We start from the raw sequence: 15,778 nt of genomic DNA, 5'->3' as shown, positions 1-15,778 counted from the left end.
TACCTTTATTACCAAGTTAATGGCAGCAAAGACTAAAAATCATACTAAAGTGAGGTCCTAGCCAGCTCAGCAAAATTTAACTGTCTGTATTCTGTAAATATCCAATCAATCTTTTTTATGTGCATATTTGATTTTCCTAGTTTCACTTGCGTAACTCTGAAGTGACAAAGCTCAATACATGTTCCCCAAAGTCTGCTTGATACGTTAAATCTAATTTCAGTTTCAAAGATATTTTTAATCCACAATCATTCCAAGACCTACCATAAAAAATTCCAACATCTTAAAAATACATCTCAGCTTTTTGACCTTCCAAAATAATTTGTAATCTCAGAAACTTTCTAGGGTGCTGAGATGCTACAATTACAAGAGCGTGTGAATATCTGCACCATAAACAGGGGCGAAGCAATGCCAACTTTGGCACTTCTGCCTCTGCGTATTAATAAAGCTGCAATACAAGCATCAGGGACCTAAGAAAAGGCAGGCTACGCTAGTTTACAAAGGAGATGACAATAAAGCTTAGATTATTCCCAGACCGACTGTAAATGAACCTACTGGGTTACAGTTATTTCCAGAACATTAAAGAATCCAGCAAAAACAGTAGACATGCTTTATGGACTGCTGAGCCATGGCTAGACTGGTCTGTTACCTGATTACACTTTTAAAGATCCCTGAAGTATCTATAGCCCATGATTTGTGCTATAGTGACTAGACTAGTTTAATACCAAATGAACTCAAGTTTTGCTATATGACACTTAGATCTGCAGTGTAGCTGTGCATGACAGAAGAAGAACACGGTGAAGTTTGAAGGGTTCAGCTCTCTCCCCTACTGCAAAGATTAATCATGGTTTCCCATTAAAAGGTGCATTAAAAAAAGAAAACCTTGCCCTTCTGATGCTCTGTTTATAAAGTGGAGAGGCAACAGACATTTTATTTGTTTTGGTAACAATTTCTGAGAGTCAGTTTCACACAACTGTTTTCCATTAATCCTTATATTTGTACAAGCCAAATAACAGCAAAAAGTCCAACACAGCTGGGGGGTGTGGGGTGGCGGGGAGCAGGAAATGGGAACCATATAGGGTTATCAGGATGAGAGAACAGAAAAATCAGAATTCAGAAAGAGATCATGATATCAAAGTCTGTCATTTGTGTTGTCTTACACGGCTTCTGTGGGGAAAAGCCAAAATAACCCAAAGCAAAAGCCCCAGAACAAGAAATTAGAATTCAGCTTAAAATGTCTACGCTATGACTAGTTTCCATATAATTAAGTTTTGCCAGCCTTCAAGATGTCCTGACTTGCCAGACATGACATGCTGATTAAGGCATGCAATAGAAAAGAAAGTTCAGGAAAGTAGAGTGTGATGGTGAAGAAAAGCAAAGCAGAGAGCAAGGGATGAGAAGATATCCTGTGCAGTATATCTGCATTTTGCAATTTTGCATTTTTGCAAGTGTAACTACCCTGTCACACACTTCAAGCTCCTTCCTTTCATAAGAACATTGAAGATTTGCCTAACTTAATTCTGTTCCTTTTCTATTAGTAAAAAGTCTTGGCTTAATCCGCAAGGCACCTTGCCTGAAGGAGCAGAAAGGTGCAAGAATACCCTCCAATCACAACATGTTTTAAAGACTAAGCCACATTGCCAACTCAACCAGTTCCAGCCTTCTTTGACCTCTGTTGTTCACTCAAACTTCTGTACTGTGGTCTGAAGCCCTCCTCAGCTGTGGCAGTGCCACCATCTACAGTACAGACAGGCTGCATTGCTGCAGCGATAGCAGCTGAAACAAACTAACAAAACCATGTTCTTGCAAACACAGTCTTTTAAGGTTTCTTTAAATTGAGATCACTTCAGAAATTCTCCTTCTGCATGACATCTCTAGGCTGTTGGAACCATAAAATAAGAGCAAGTGGCATGGCAGCTTTATAAACCAACTTTATTGCCAAAGGGGGGAAAAAAAAAGAAAGAAGGAAAGAAAAAAAACAACAAGCTCCTATTATTTCATAGTTTTGTTTACTCTCCTAACATCACTTTCATTCTTCTGTAAGACTCTACCTACTTCTCCCACTATTCTCCAATCTCTTCACTTTAGTCAGGAATAATAACTAATCCTTAAAAAAACCCAAAACCAACACAAACCCACACAAAAACCAGCCCACCACCAAACAAACCACAACACCAACCAAAAAAATGTGGCCATCATTTATTTGATTACACTTTCTGCATCAGAGCATCTTTTGCCAGCATCCCTATACAAAATAAAATATAAAGTAATAAACAGTGTTCATACTTGCTTTCTTTGGAGAATGCCAACTAATACTTCAACTGATTTTTTTTACCACTTAACTGAAAATTTTAATGCTGTAGTTTTTTTTTAAAAAACAAAAGCAACATTTTGATTACTGAAAAAACCTGTACCAGCAAGAACATTGTATTTTTCTATTTAAGGAGAGTGAGGAAAAAACCCAAACACATTTAATAGGTTCAATTTTTTTTTTTTCTGTATTGCATAGAAGAGTTACAGAATAAGACCACAGTACTTACTTAGCCATGAGCTTTGCTATTCGATGACAGTCATTCTTGTCGTAAAACCAGATACTGTAAATAGACACTTGAAAATAAGAAAAAAAGGCAAGTGTAAGACAAAGGTTTGAAAAAAAAAAAAAGAAATCAAATCAATAGGAAAAAGGCAAAAAAACCCAGTCCATTAGATCTGCAACATATGAATTACCATCAATTTCCACTCAAGTATTCTGTGTGTGACTGACTACTGTATAAATTAATCAGAAATAACACACGTGCAAACACAAACACAACTTCAGTCAGATTAAATGCAAGAACTACAAAATTTTGATACTGTTTGTAAATAAAAGTGGCAGGAAAATGAAGTTTTAACTACCAGATGCTTTCTCACTACAGTTGCAACCTTCTGTTTTGAATTACTGACTTTACCATTTAAACTAGGCTAAAGAATAACCGTATTTTTTTAAACAATCATTTTTAAACTTGTCAATTTTCGAAGGTCAACAAAAATATTGAAGTTTGAATTACAGTATGATGGTTCAGTCAGAGGCTCTCTCGAAGGTTCCCTCCCCAAATGCTTTTCGTAAGAGAAGTAATTGTATAGGAAGGAAGCAGTACCAAAGCTCCGATCACACCGTCACATTCATGGAGCAGCTTAAAACTAGATTCATATTGAACCCTACTCATTGAAGCTATCAAGGACAAAGCAATGAGAGCAAAAGGATTCCAGCTCAGCAAGACACTAAGCCCCATTCTGGCTTTCAGAATAAGTAAAGTTCCACTGAAACCTGGCAGAGTTAGAGTCTGATCACTGAGCTGAAAGATACTCCATCAGAGGGAGAAACTTTGTCAGTAGTGCCATGTACTATTTCTTCATCAGCAATCCCACTTCAGAGAGGCCATTTTTACCCACACACAGACTCATCTCCTCACTGTCTCCACAGTTGTGCCAACACAACAAATCTGCAGAACTCTTTTCAGAACTGTATTTAATCCAACCCACAAAGCAGGTTATTTTAAATCTTGGTTCACCTATGAAGTCTGTCAATGCATAGTGTGCAAGTACATCAAAGGCAATTGGACACTTTACATATGTTACCATTAAAATACTTTCATTTCTGAAAAGACACTTTTAGATTTTTAAAACTGATCTTTATACTGCAGTTCATGCCAATGTTTTTACGGAGTTGAAATCACTAAGTGATTATAAAAATATGACTTAAAGTGAAGGAAAGGAATAAAGGAATGTTTTTTTTTAAAAAAAAAATATACAACCTTTTCCAGCCAGATGTAGATTTTTATTTCAAAGTGAAATTATTCCCTCCCCCCGCCTCTTTTTTTTCCCCTCCTCAAAACACTCAAACATCTCAACCAAAGCCCACTGAAAATTATTTCAAGCCATGGCAAGGAGGGCAATTATTTACGAAACTTTTTTTCAAGACCTTCTAGTTATCCTAGGTGTACTGTATTGGACCAAAACCCTCAAAAAGTCATGCCCACACCTCATTTCTATAACGATACCCTAAGACAAACCAAAGTTGTACTTCACTTTTTTTTATTTTATTAAATAACAACTATATTCATTTGGGTGTTTGTTTCTTTAGAGGTTACAGCTTAAGTAATAGACAACAAAGCTTTTCAAGTCATAAAGAAATCAATACAGCACAACTCAAGGAACTTTCTTTTTACAAAAGACATAAGCCAATAAAAAAAAACATTTCATACGTGTAGCCAATGCTTATGAAATATTTATTAATATTTACAGTTTAATACAACTGGATTGTCTACTGCATAGACACCTGAAAACGTTTCCAGTCTGAGCTACTTCTTTAGTCATGTAGCGTACTTTAACACTGAAGAAAAGCTCTTTCCCTTCCCTGACTTCATTATCAGACAAACTGCCAAGAGAAGAAAGCTTCTTCAAAAGCATACTTGCTGAAGAAATGAAGATAAGGAACCTATAATGATATCTTAATGGGACAAATGATAAAAGTCACACTCAATTCTGCCAGAAACAGGCCTACACAAGACCAGAAGTAGATTCAAATCTCAGTTTAGTATACAGAGTATCAGGCTTTTTTCCACTTTGTACTACTGGCAAGCAATCACAGGGAGTCACTGCAAAACATTAACAGTATTACAAAGATGTAAAGCAGATTATGAACAAGTAAACTTGGGCATTAACTTAGATATGGTCCAACAGGCTGGAATGTTTACCTTCCTCTTTTCAAAAGAGGACTTATTTATACTATCAGTTCAGCTCCCTTGCCCCAGAAGTATGCGCGCGTGTCCCAATGGCATTACTATATTTGATGTATTTCCTACATGCATGCAACATTAGCTATGAACATCCTTTTATTAAAAACAGAGTTGGTACCCACCAGTTCTTTTCAAATCTGTGATCTTTTTACTACATCCAGCATAAACATTAGCTGAATATTCATGTGTCTAATGGCATATCTTTCTACTGCAGTTCTTTTAAGAGTTTCATCCAACAGAGGCCACTAAATTAGGTGACTCATTTTTCCATCTAGTTCAACACTTTCCATCCAGCTTTTCTACACTGAATGCTGGGCAGCATCTTTAGTAATCGAGTAGAAGCAGTCTGTCATCATCAGTAGCAATATCTTTCAGTTGGATTCACACTACATTTTGACACACGAAGTCATGGGTAACCCGTATCACAGACAAATCAGGTTTCATAAAATTAAAAGAAGTCATCAATTATCTTCATCTACATTCTTCTCTGACATACGTAATTTTTATTAGAAACACTGACCCACAAATATTTATTTAAACATGTAACACACAACTTCTCTCCAAACTTCACTGGATCAATCATGAAAACTTGATTGAAATTGCTATGGGAAAACAAAGAAATTCTGAGAAAACAAAAGCATTATGGAAGCCTTCCTGCTCAAGGCTAACAGCTGGATGACAGCAAAAGGAAGATCTTGGTCTCTTCAACATTGTGCTCCCATTGCTTCATGGGGCAGTCAGCTCACTGTTCCAATGCTGCCCAGTTAGCAGATCTGAATTAAGAGTGGGGATAGCAAAGTGCCACAGTGAGACAGACGCCTCACTCTTTGGCAGCATAAAATGAAGTTGCATCCCAAAGCTGTAGCTTCACTTCAGTTTTCATTTAAGTAAGCAGAAAGAAGCAGTGTCACCACCCTTACATGCCCACAACTTTGCTGTTAACTCATTCTACCCCTATTCACCCCTCTCCCTTATGTCAGCTGGATCCATTTTAGTCCAGACCAGTTCCTTGATACTGTTTGTGCATCAGCTTCACGAACATGCCATCTAGCACAAGAGAGAGGGCAGAAACAAGAAGCTAGGGGCAGCACAGTAAGGCAAAACTGTCAAAATGTTCATGAAACCATAGCCTGAGAATGCTATGCCACAAGAAGTGTACATGGGACTCATCAACACTGCCAGTTTCAGAGATTCCAGACACTATCACTCTCTTGCCTCAGGCAGTTTAGCCGTTTGTGCAGATAGAGCTTCATCTTATTCAAAAAGATGATCCGTTTAAAAAGTTACCTTAACTAGTTAGAAGAACTGATAGAAGAGAGAGAAAAGTATTATTTTACGGTTCCAATTTAGATGTTGCTATACAATGAAGCAGAACAACTGGAAGTAGAGGACCATAACCTTTTAAACTCTCTCTGGAAAGGAAGGACTCATATTTTGAAGCCCACCCTATAAGGTAATCATGGAAATCAACTTAACCCGATCTCATTCCCATAAAGAAAAGCACATATATACATCATTTATATATGCTATATGCATAATTTTTACACTTCAAACAGAGTTTAAGGGAAAAGCACATAAAGCAATCTCTCTCAAAGCTCATATTCCTTCCAGCAGCAAGGTCAGCTGAAATGCCACCTCTCCTCAGTCAATCTGCTCTAGTATCTTCTTCACCGAGATTCCTCATTCACTATTCATATTTTCCTCAATTTAAATATTAGCTTGCCATATAGATTTATAAATCATTATAATTAATAAAAAAAGTCCCTCCCTTTCTTATTGTTTTGAATATCTAAGGCCATTTCACAAATACAGTTCACAGCACAATCCCACAAGCAGTTGCACTGGAGTAATTCAGCAGGTGGCAATCAGCATCCAAGATCAGGAACACTTCAACAAACTGCCATCTGACAAAGTATAGCGTGGAATAAGAGGGATTACTACTTTGCCTCACCGAACCAGAGCAGAAAACCCCTTCCAGTTAAAGTGCCATTTTTCAGGTCAAACAAAATATTTTTAGAACGTCTCAACAGCTTTCAATGGTTCCTCCCCTCCCCCTAGCTTGCATCGCTGCTTCTGCTATAAAGGTATCAAGAACAGACTCCTTTCTTATCACAGACTAAACCACTGGGTTAATGCGCTTGCTGGAGCGCCATTCAGCTTCGGCGATCAGAAAGATATGTTATACTTAATGCACTGCCAGCCGGGAACTAAGGTGATAATGAGAGACTTTACTTACCAGTAAAGATGCCCTGTTTTGAAACCAGTCAGGAGCTCTTTCAAAGAATTTTAAAAGCCACTTGAAATAATGCAACTCATTTTACTTTTGCTGTTCTGAATACAAGTTTGTTTAATTAATGATAATACAACAAGCCCAGAAGACAGCACTTTGGAACTGAGTTTTCCACTTACACCTGTAAACCTCTCCAAAATCCATTATTTTTGTTTTACTAACTCTTACCCTTGGACAGGAATAAAAAGCAAGCAAGAAAAAAAACCTAAAACACCCACACAAAACAAGGACCGTTTATTTTAATACCTAAGTTTTATGCTTAGCATCTGTCTTTTCAGCACCATGGAAATCAATCTGCCTGACCTCCCAAGTGAACTAGCTTGGATTAAAAAGCCTTTTAATCAAGACCAACACCGCCGATACGGAGGGAAAGTTATAAACGAGAAAGACTTAGAAGAATACTTCTTGCAGACTTTAAGAGGTAAGTTGGCTGTTGCTTAAAACTTTGACTAATTTTCCTCTATTATTAAGCAAATTATCAACTATCAGCTCCAAATTCTCACATTAGAGATTGAAAGAAAGTACTGAACTTTCAGATTGGACTATTATTACTGTTACTGGCAGAACTGTATGCATTTTTTTTTTTTTAACAGAGTTTAACATACTTTTCCCAAAATACAGACAGGAGGAAACAGGCTTAGGTTCATTAAAGAAAAGAAGTCAATGGGATTCAGTGCTTCATGAACAAATATTCTGAATAATCTAAAGAATGTGCATGCGTCCAGAGGGAAAGTTAGAAAAGGATCAAATGTACCCAGCAACGCATATTCCAGATTGAGCAATAATAAATAGCACATTAAGTATGAAGTATAACCTAAAAAAAATTCTACCTTTAAGAGAAATTCTAAATTAAAAATATTACATTAAGTCAAACAATTTATTTTCATTTTGGTAATTTCTTGATTTGTTCACCTTTGGAGATATTTGCTTTCTTTAATTCTAACAATGAAAAGCAGACTACCTTTTTTTCTGTTTACCACTGTAGCTGATATAATGTCTCACAGCTTCTTAGTCACACCCCCTGTCATTTTTGCATTAGGATCTGATGCCTCATGAATACATGGTATAAGTTTTTGAGCAGCATTAGATACAACTTTTAAAGTAGACATAGCCTTTCTCAAAATTTGGGGTTTAAGTATTCTTTTGGGGCTTGAACTGTATTATGTAGCCAGAATGATTTTGAGGAGAAAAAAAATCTGGAGTTGAGAAAGATTGCCCTATTAATGGCTAAAATATTAAAAAGTTTGGGGTTTTTTTTGAGGGGGGGAAGTCTCTACATGTCTTACATCTAACCACAATAACGAATAACAAATTGACCCAGATGTCTTCCATTTCACTCAGTGAATACAACAAAAGGTAGATATGAGAAAGGTACTGTATCACTTGGTCTATTCTCCTTCCAGAATACCTATGAAAGACTCTTTCATATCCCATCCTGCAAAAACAGTGGGAAAACCCTCCCAACAGCTATGAAAGATAAGTCAGGCCTCCTTTCCTGTGAGAATAAAATGGCAATTACCTAGTCTTGTTCTAAAAGTATGAAAAAGCCTTTGTGCAACTGGATAAAGGATCTCATGTCTACAGCTTAACAAAAGTAAGTTCTGATACTCAGCAAACTAAAAATTCTGTTGTATATTAAAAATAAATATTTGAACAAATCAAACCATAAAAGAATGGTAAAACCCACCAAAAATATTACGATCTAGCATGACAGGCAAATCATTCTTATAGCCTCCAGCCAAGCAAAAATAATGTTTATATACTGCTTACAAAATTTCTCATATAACTTGTTAGCGGCTCTGCATAGACTGGAGTACGTCACTTGATATACGCAGAACAGCTCTCATGCCATTTAAGACAGAAACGCCAGAGGTCTGATCTGGTACACATAACAGACTTCACCCTTATCTTCTTGAGACAGAATCCCAGAACAAAGTGAAAATGTGAAGTTTATAAAACAGTAGTATCATATTCAGTTATAAAGATTGTTGACAAGGAACCTTCCCCGAATACGTGGTGGTATAATTTTGCTTTGATCATCGTCTACTATTTCTACCATGCCCTGGGGAAGTGTAAACCACGATTTGTCATTGATGCTGTCACAACCTAAACATACAGGCACAAAATAGGCTTGTCTCTGCCAAACAGCAGTATTAATAAACATGATTTTAGGTTTTTATCAGGTAGTCTGAACCATTCCCCATCTGTAAGCTAAGGAAAAAGAATCATCAGTTCAAACATTCAGCAATCTTAGCAGGACAACTTACTCTTAAGTTTCTAATGATCACAGTAGATTTCCTCAAGCAGGATACAAAAAAACCACTCTACAAGAAACAAGGCTGTTGCCAACACTCTGTGTAAGAGGTAGTTTTTCCTTGCACAACCTAGTGCGTCCTCTTTCAGTCATTAAAGGATCTCAGTAAAACTTCACATTAAGCTGTTAGAGATACACCACATTAAGCCCTTAGAGATACACATTACAGTAACCACTGGCTTAAAACTCCGATTTGAATTAGTCCCAAAAATGCAAAGGTTTTTCACGCCAGCAGGCAGCTAAGCAGAAGTGGACACCCTTCCGTGTGAAAAGAACTTGGACAAGAATCCCCTAATCTACCCATAGAAATAAAACATAAACATGTTGAAAATCATCTGCAAATCCAAATCAATCCAGAAGGTTTTTTTTGTCTGCTTTTTGAAAAAGTTTCATGAATACCATGCAGACAGAGGCACACAGTTTTAACACTGAACATTTCAATCATATAATTTGTTTTTTTCTAAGTAATTCAGGGGACAGAGCTCAGAAAATTTGGAAAACTGCATGTGAGGAAGAAAATCCAAAACACAACAACTAAAGGCAAAATATAAGGGAGTTAGCGGTGCTGAAATAATAAGGAATAAAAAGCTTAGATGTTGTTTTCTATGCTTTTAAGATTGTATTTGAACAAAATGAATACTAGCAGAGCACACAAACTGATCTGCTGCTTATTTGTGGCACTTGGGGAAATAACTAATGACATACTAACTACATTGAACATTTTCAATTTGCAATCAGTGTAGTCTGTTTCTGGATACGCTACCACCCTCTTCCAGGAGACAGGACAGAGTGACGAAATAAAGGATAGTTTCTGACCAAAGTCTTTTAAAATGACAATGGGAAAGATATAAGAGGAAAAAAAAATACTCTTGATTACTTCAGAATGCAGTTATTTCCCATATCCAGTCTATAGTATTTTCCTTGCTCACCTTTGTATGAATTTCTTCTTTCCTCGTACTTTTCTATGTCATCTCTATCCTAACTCCCATGAGCCTCCCACAGATCTTACACAGTAGTGTCCCATAGGAAAAGGAGAGCTTTTATCAATGAGAGAAAAGCATATAATTAGCTCTAGGGGTTTCTAATGAACTCACACTCAGCCTGCCTTCTCTGATTGCTTCCTTTAAGTGATCCTCTAGTCACTCCCACTAGACACACACCATGTTAATTGCACAGCAGTTCCTGCTTCCTGATACCATCAGCAGTTCCAACAAACAAATGAATCAACTTCCTGCTTCCCTTATGTCACCAATCTCACAATTGCAATTTGTTCCTCTACTGCCACCTCACTGGTCATCCTACCCCTACCACCATCACCTACAGCTCCTCTTCCTTCCATACCCAGCAACCTACTTAAACATCCAACTCAATGCAATATTTTTTCCCCTCCCAATTTCTTGCCAGTCATTTACTTCCCTAATCTCCTAGGCCTCTCAACTTACTGACAAGTTTTGACATTTTCCTCTTGATGACACTTACAGAAGGAGGATTGCTGAGACTATTAAACAGAGGAGACCACCTACCTTAAGCTGTTCTTTGTCACCATAATGGAATCTATCCTACTCCCCACAGATCCTAGAGGCTTTCCAAGAGGGAATCAGGAAGGGATTAACTTTTGACTGTTCTTTTAGGTACACTGAAGCATAGCCAAAGCAGTGTTCCTATCTGTAATTCAAGGGGACATTCTGATAGGAAGCAGACATGGTTTTGAGGAAGTACTGTATCCAGACAGCACACAGGTTCTCCAAGAAATTCAGTAAGGGGAACCTGTCACTAGACAGCAGCAAACTAGTTTCAAGAACTTTGCCTAGAAAAGAGGACATGAAATGATACCTTTGTATCAGGAGGACCCTTTGCTCTGTGGGGTGCCTTTTATTTATATACTTAACCTAATGTGAATTTCATGTACACATATACTCCCTCTTCCTCGCTTTAAGGGCTACATGATTTATACTTTGAGCTCTTTGGAGTAACAGGATTTTTAGCATGTACCTAACTGTAACACAGTATACTGGGACTCTGAAGCTCAACTGATGACCCAAAACACTACTAGAATTCAAAAAGCAGCAAGAAAATACTGACTACTATTTTACCATTCATCTGTATAACAACTATCCCAACACCCAGACTTGCTGGAGTCTCCATGAAATTTAGTATAGACATCTATCTCCTGAGTCTAAAACCTATGGTGGAGAAAGAAACTTTCAACCTAGAGCTGAGCAATTTTCTCAACTTCTTCAGGCAGCTACTGATTAATATTTAAATTTTTTGCTTGCAAAAGAAGCAGCCCTTAGAACTGTTCTTGGTGTTAAGTACTTTCAAAATCTATCAATCTTCATTATTCTTTCATAGTTTTTTTTATTAATGCTATAGCACTGTGTATATGTTTAGATTAAACCTTTCAGATCATTAATTAAAAAGAATATAGCAATATTGAACTTCGTTAGTATATCCTCTTTTTATTGAAAGCACACGGCTGTCATAATATAATAGCACAGCTATTTAAATAAACTTAGTACTGTAGACAGATAACATCATCAGACATTTCATTGGAACCTGCCTCATTACATTATACTTGAGCCAGACATCACCGTAATCAGAAATGGTCTAGGTTATAAAACAGAACATGAAGGTTATATCGATTAAAGAAAGTTATACTCACAGCTAGCATTTCTGTAGAGAAGAAAAGGTTCATGGAGCTGAAATTCCAAATCTTTATTTACTGGTTCAACCAGGTTGTGCATGTTCAGTCGATTCACTATCGTAAAACCATGATAAGGAGAAGCTGACCTATTGTTTCAATTCAAACAAAAGCAAGGATTAATACCTTGATCAAACACATACAATTTTCTGAAACAGAGTTAGGAATTAATCTTCAAATCTCCATTGCTTTATTAGGTGAAGCTTTAGCAGTCCTGAAGCTCTAATAGTTGTTCTTCTATGCCATTTCTTGGCATACCAACTAATTTCAATTTAAAACTACACTTAACTCAAAGCAGGATTAGGATTAACATTACAGTTCTACACTGCTAAACTGCTGAATCAAAGATATGCCTCAAAAACAAAAAAATCTATTAAAAAAAACCTAGGGCAGGTCCAGGATTAAAATGCAAGTGTATTCAATACTTCACATAAGATAGTTTTGAGGCATTTTAGAATCTTTTATTAGAGGAGAAAAAACAAACCACTTATACAGCAATATTTACCTTACTGTAAATAGGTATGACAATAAAAAAAGCTGGTAGCTTAAATAACATGAAATACACTTAGAGGAGAACCATAAGCAGTTATTTCTTCCTAAAAGGAGACTCTTAAAGACTTAACCCAGTGTCCTCAAAGTAGATATTAAATTATTCAGAACTGTATTGCTTAGTGAAACAATTTTTATTATCCAGATTTTTGCTAGACACCAGGTAGAAAAAAGAAAACATCAAGCAAGCAAGCACTGGAAGTTCAAGATAGTTTTAGATCTGTTTTCTCTTGCTGCATGAATGTCACATCAGCATACTCAGCTGTGCCTGTAAGCAGTCACATGATCAACACAGCAGCGTGATGAAGGCAGGGTAAAAATCAGATATAATTAGCTAGTAAATGTTAAGATTTCTGTAACAATGTGGCCACCTTTACTGAATGATCAATAGCACAATCTGTCAAGAGCTTCTAAGGAAGGGGCAAACAATGCTTACCATCATAAGTTAGTCTTTTAATGCGCCTAACAGAACTTCTTTGAAATAATCAGCTAGTCACACAGAAACTTTTTGCTTGGTTTTTTGGTTTTCAGTTTGGTCAGCTTTCTTACACTAAGTATTACCAAGCTTGGAGCTAAAGTAAAGTAGACAGGAACTGGTTACTAGTATTCCTTCACAGTGCCAGGATAAAATATTGTAATGACCTAGTCTGTGACAGTCTGTTTCAGGATGGCTTAAGTCTGCATCATTTATATTTCTTATATTCAACAGAGTGTTATTTCATTGTTAGATTTTTGATTTGTGTGTAATTTAAAACTTAAATTCATGATTGGTTTTATGCACCAGTTCTCCCTCCCACCCCTTTTCTCATCCTATATAATCAGAAATGTCTTTCATGGTTTTGGTGAGGAAATCAAGTAGTCCCCAAAACTACACACTAGCAGATCTCCAGCTTTTAAGCAACTTTATCCATTTACAAAAGTTTCTGCCGTTTCCTGATAGTGCGTTAGGACAGATTATTTAATTTGTCATCTGTATTATTGTCATAATCAACCTTATGGATTTTAGGAGACAAAGGAAGACTCAGCATTTAACAAACTCAATACATTAACAAACGCTATTGTGTTAACAAATAAGCTCAATAAACTAGGGTTTTGTGTGGATACACATGCAGCATTCATCAATTATGAATTTTCAGCAGTACTTTTAAGTGCTTTTTCAGAGTTATTCACCTATGTGCAGAGTTTATTCTTTTCAAATGAGTACACAGACATTAACAGCTGGACAAATAAGTAATTATGAGTTTACTGGATGCGTTAAATCCAGTAGGAAAGCTACACATGAAGCCATCTGAGGTTTGTTTTCTTAAGGAAGGAAAATGACACTCCCCCCCCGCCCTTACCTTTTGTACACAAATAAGGTCCCTTCTATGTCGGTTTTCTCCTACAAAAGACAGCAATTGCATTTAAGGGATATGCTTGTTCATACAGTTACGTAGCTTTTGTATAACATCTTAATTACAGAGATTTACAATATCCTTATCTTTCCATGAGCTTTGACATCATAGGACTAAAAATATGATGTCTTATTTTCAGAAACTGCCTGTTTTTTCTCAGTAAGTCTAGGAAATTAAACACATTTCCAGAAGATTTTGTTCATGCTATCAATCTGATGATGTGATATACGATATTCTACAACCTTCCTATGCTGAGCCTGACAGGTCAGAGCTGAACACCTTCCTCACAACTCCTTATTTTAAATATGGACTACAGTCCGTTAGTCTGCAAATATCAGATAGGTTACTTAAAGTACAGCAATGACAGCACAGCCAACAACAAAACAATACAACTATGGATCATGGCTCTGGTTCACACTTCAGTCTTCAAAGTAACCTCTACCATGTGCTTGTGACCCACAAGCACAGAAAGTTGTGTGCAGCTCCAGTGCTGCATACGACAATATGAAGTTCCTCGTATTTCCATTTTTATAGTTTTGTGATAAAACTGGCAGTCAAGCAAAAACTGCATTTTAATGCAACGACGAACACTACCATTTCTCAAATCCCACTCTTCCTGAACGAGGGCTCTGTTCAACATGCACGAGCAACGACCACAAATTACAATTAAAAAAAAAAAAAAAAGTCAACCCGGCAATGGCCACCAAGAGCAAAAGAAACCTCAAGCCCACAGCTGCTTCGCCCACAGTCACCCCGAGCAGGTGAAAGGCGCCGAGCCGTGCCTCCCCGCCCGCAAGCAGAGGCTTCCCTCTCCTCCCCTCGGGCACCAGCGCCCGTCGGGGTCGACGCCTCCGCGGGGGGAAGCCACCCGAGCCCCAAACTTCCCCTTGGGCGACAGCAGCCCCCGCCAGGGCGCCGGGCCCGGTGGCTGCTGCGGGGAGGGCACGGGCGACCGGAGCCCCGGCGCCGCCACGGCCGGAGGCCGCGAACGCCCCGCCTGGGGCCGCGCCACCGCCCCCCCCGACCCGGGCGTGGGGAGAGCCAGGCCCGCTCCTCCGCACTTACCCACTCGTTGGCCTTCGGGCTGAAGCTGTAGAGCGCTACCTGCCCGGTCACGTCGGCGATGCTGGTGATGTAGGGGTCGTGCTGCTGCAGGGCTGCCAGGCTGATCTCCTGCCCCGCTCTGCTCGCCGACTCCATCTTGGATCCCGGCAGCCACTCGCGGGGGAGGGCAAGAAGCCGCCGCGCGGTGTCACCGGCGCACCCGTCCCCGCCGCCGGCCGGAACGCCAAGCCCCGCGCCTGCCGTTCCGCCCGGCGGTTAGCGCCCCCCGCCCCGCGCTGCGCCGCGGCAGCCGCCGGCCCCGCCAGCCCGGAGCAGCGAGGCCCTTCCCGCCCCCTCGGCACCCGGAGCCCCCCTCCCCAGGCCCGCGGGCTCCCCTCTCCCCCACCTCGCAGCTCCCGTGCCCGAGGCCTTGCTGGGCCGTGGGGCGTTGGCGGTGCCCCACGGCCGTAGGGTTTGGGCAGACCCCGGCCCCTGCCGACACGCGTGGCCCAGGGCTGTGGGTCGACGTTCACGCACCACCGCCGCAGAGGGCTTAGTGGCATTGTGGCACGGGGTGAGCCACAGGCCAGCGGCTGGGCAGAAAACCGGCTTCACGGGGCTGGAGCTGACGCGTGGCAGCCGGGCTGTGGCGGGTCCCCCTGTGCCGCCTGGCGTGGGCGGCTGCGGTGCCGGGGCCTCCACCGGCGCAAG

At 39.4% G+C, this 15,778-nt stretch overlaps 1 protein-coding gene across 3 annotated transcripts in view; it reads right to left on the bottom strand.

Annotated features, from left to right (window-relative positions):
• The window catches only part of DCP1A (decapping mRNA 1A), a 38,170-nt gene extending 22,889 nt beyond the window's left edge, over positions 1-15,281 (bottom strand). For 2 of the 3 annotated variants that reach the window (XM_087744352.1, XM_087744353.1), the window contains exons 1-4: positions 15,089-15,281; positions 13,970-14,010; positions 12,042-12,169; positions 2,538-2,604 (exon numbers count right to left, since the gene is read on the bottom strand). In XM_087744352.1, coding sequence (XP_087600478.1) covers positions 2,538-2,604; positions 12,042-12,169; positions 13,970-14,010; positions 15,089-15,223 — 371 coding nt within the window. In that variant the 5' untranslated portion in view covers positions 15,224-15,281. The remainder of the gene's footprint in view (positions 1-2,537; positions 2,605-12,041; positions 12,170-13,969; positions 14,011-15,088) is intronic. The other variant, XM_087744354.1, reaches the window with a different exon arrangement.
• Between the last annotated feature and the right edge of the window lie 497 nt (positions 15,282-15,778).

This window comes from Nipponia nippon, unplaced genomic scaffold, assembly GCF_047370975.1.
Source record: "Nipponia nippon isolate SJK-2023a ecotype South Korea unplaced genomic scaffold, ASM4737097v1 scaffold_9, whole genome shotgun sequence".
Lineage (NCBI taxonomy): Eukaryota > Metazoa > Chordata > Aves > Pelecaniformes > Threskiornithidae > Nipponia > Nipponia nippon.
The sequence above is the reverse complement of the archived record's forward strand: the minus strand, read 5'-3'. Positions and strand labels throughout refer to the sequence as shown.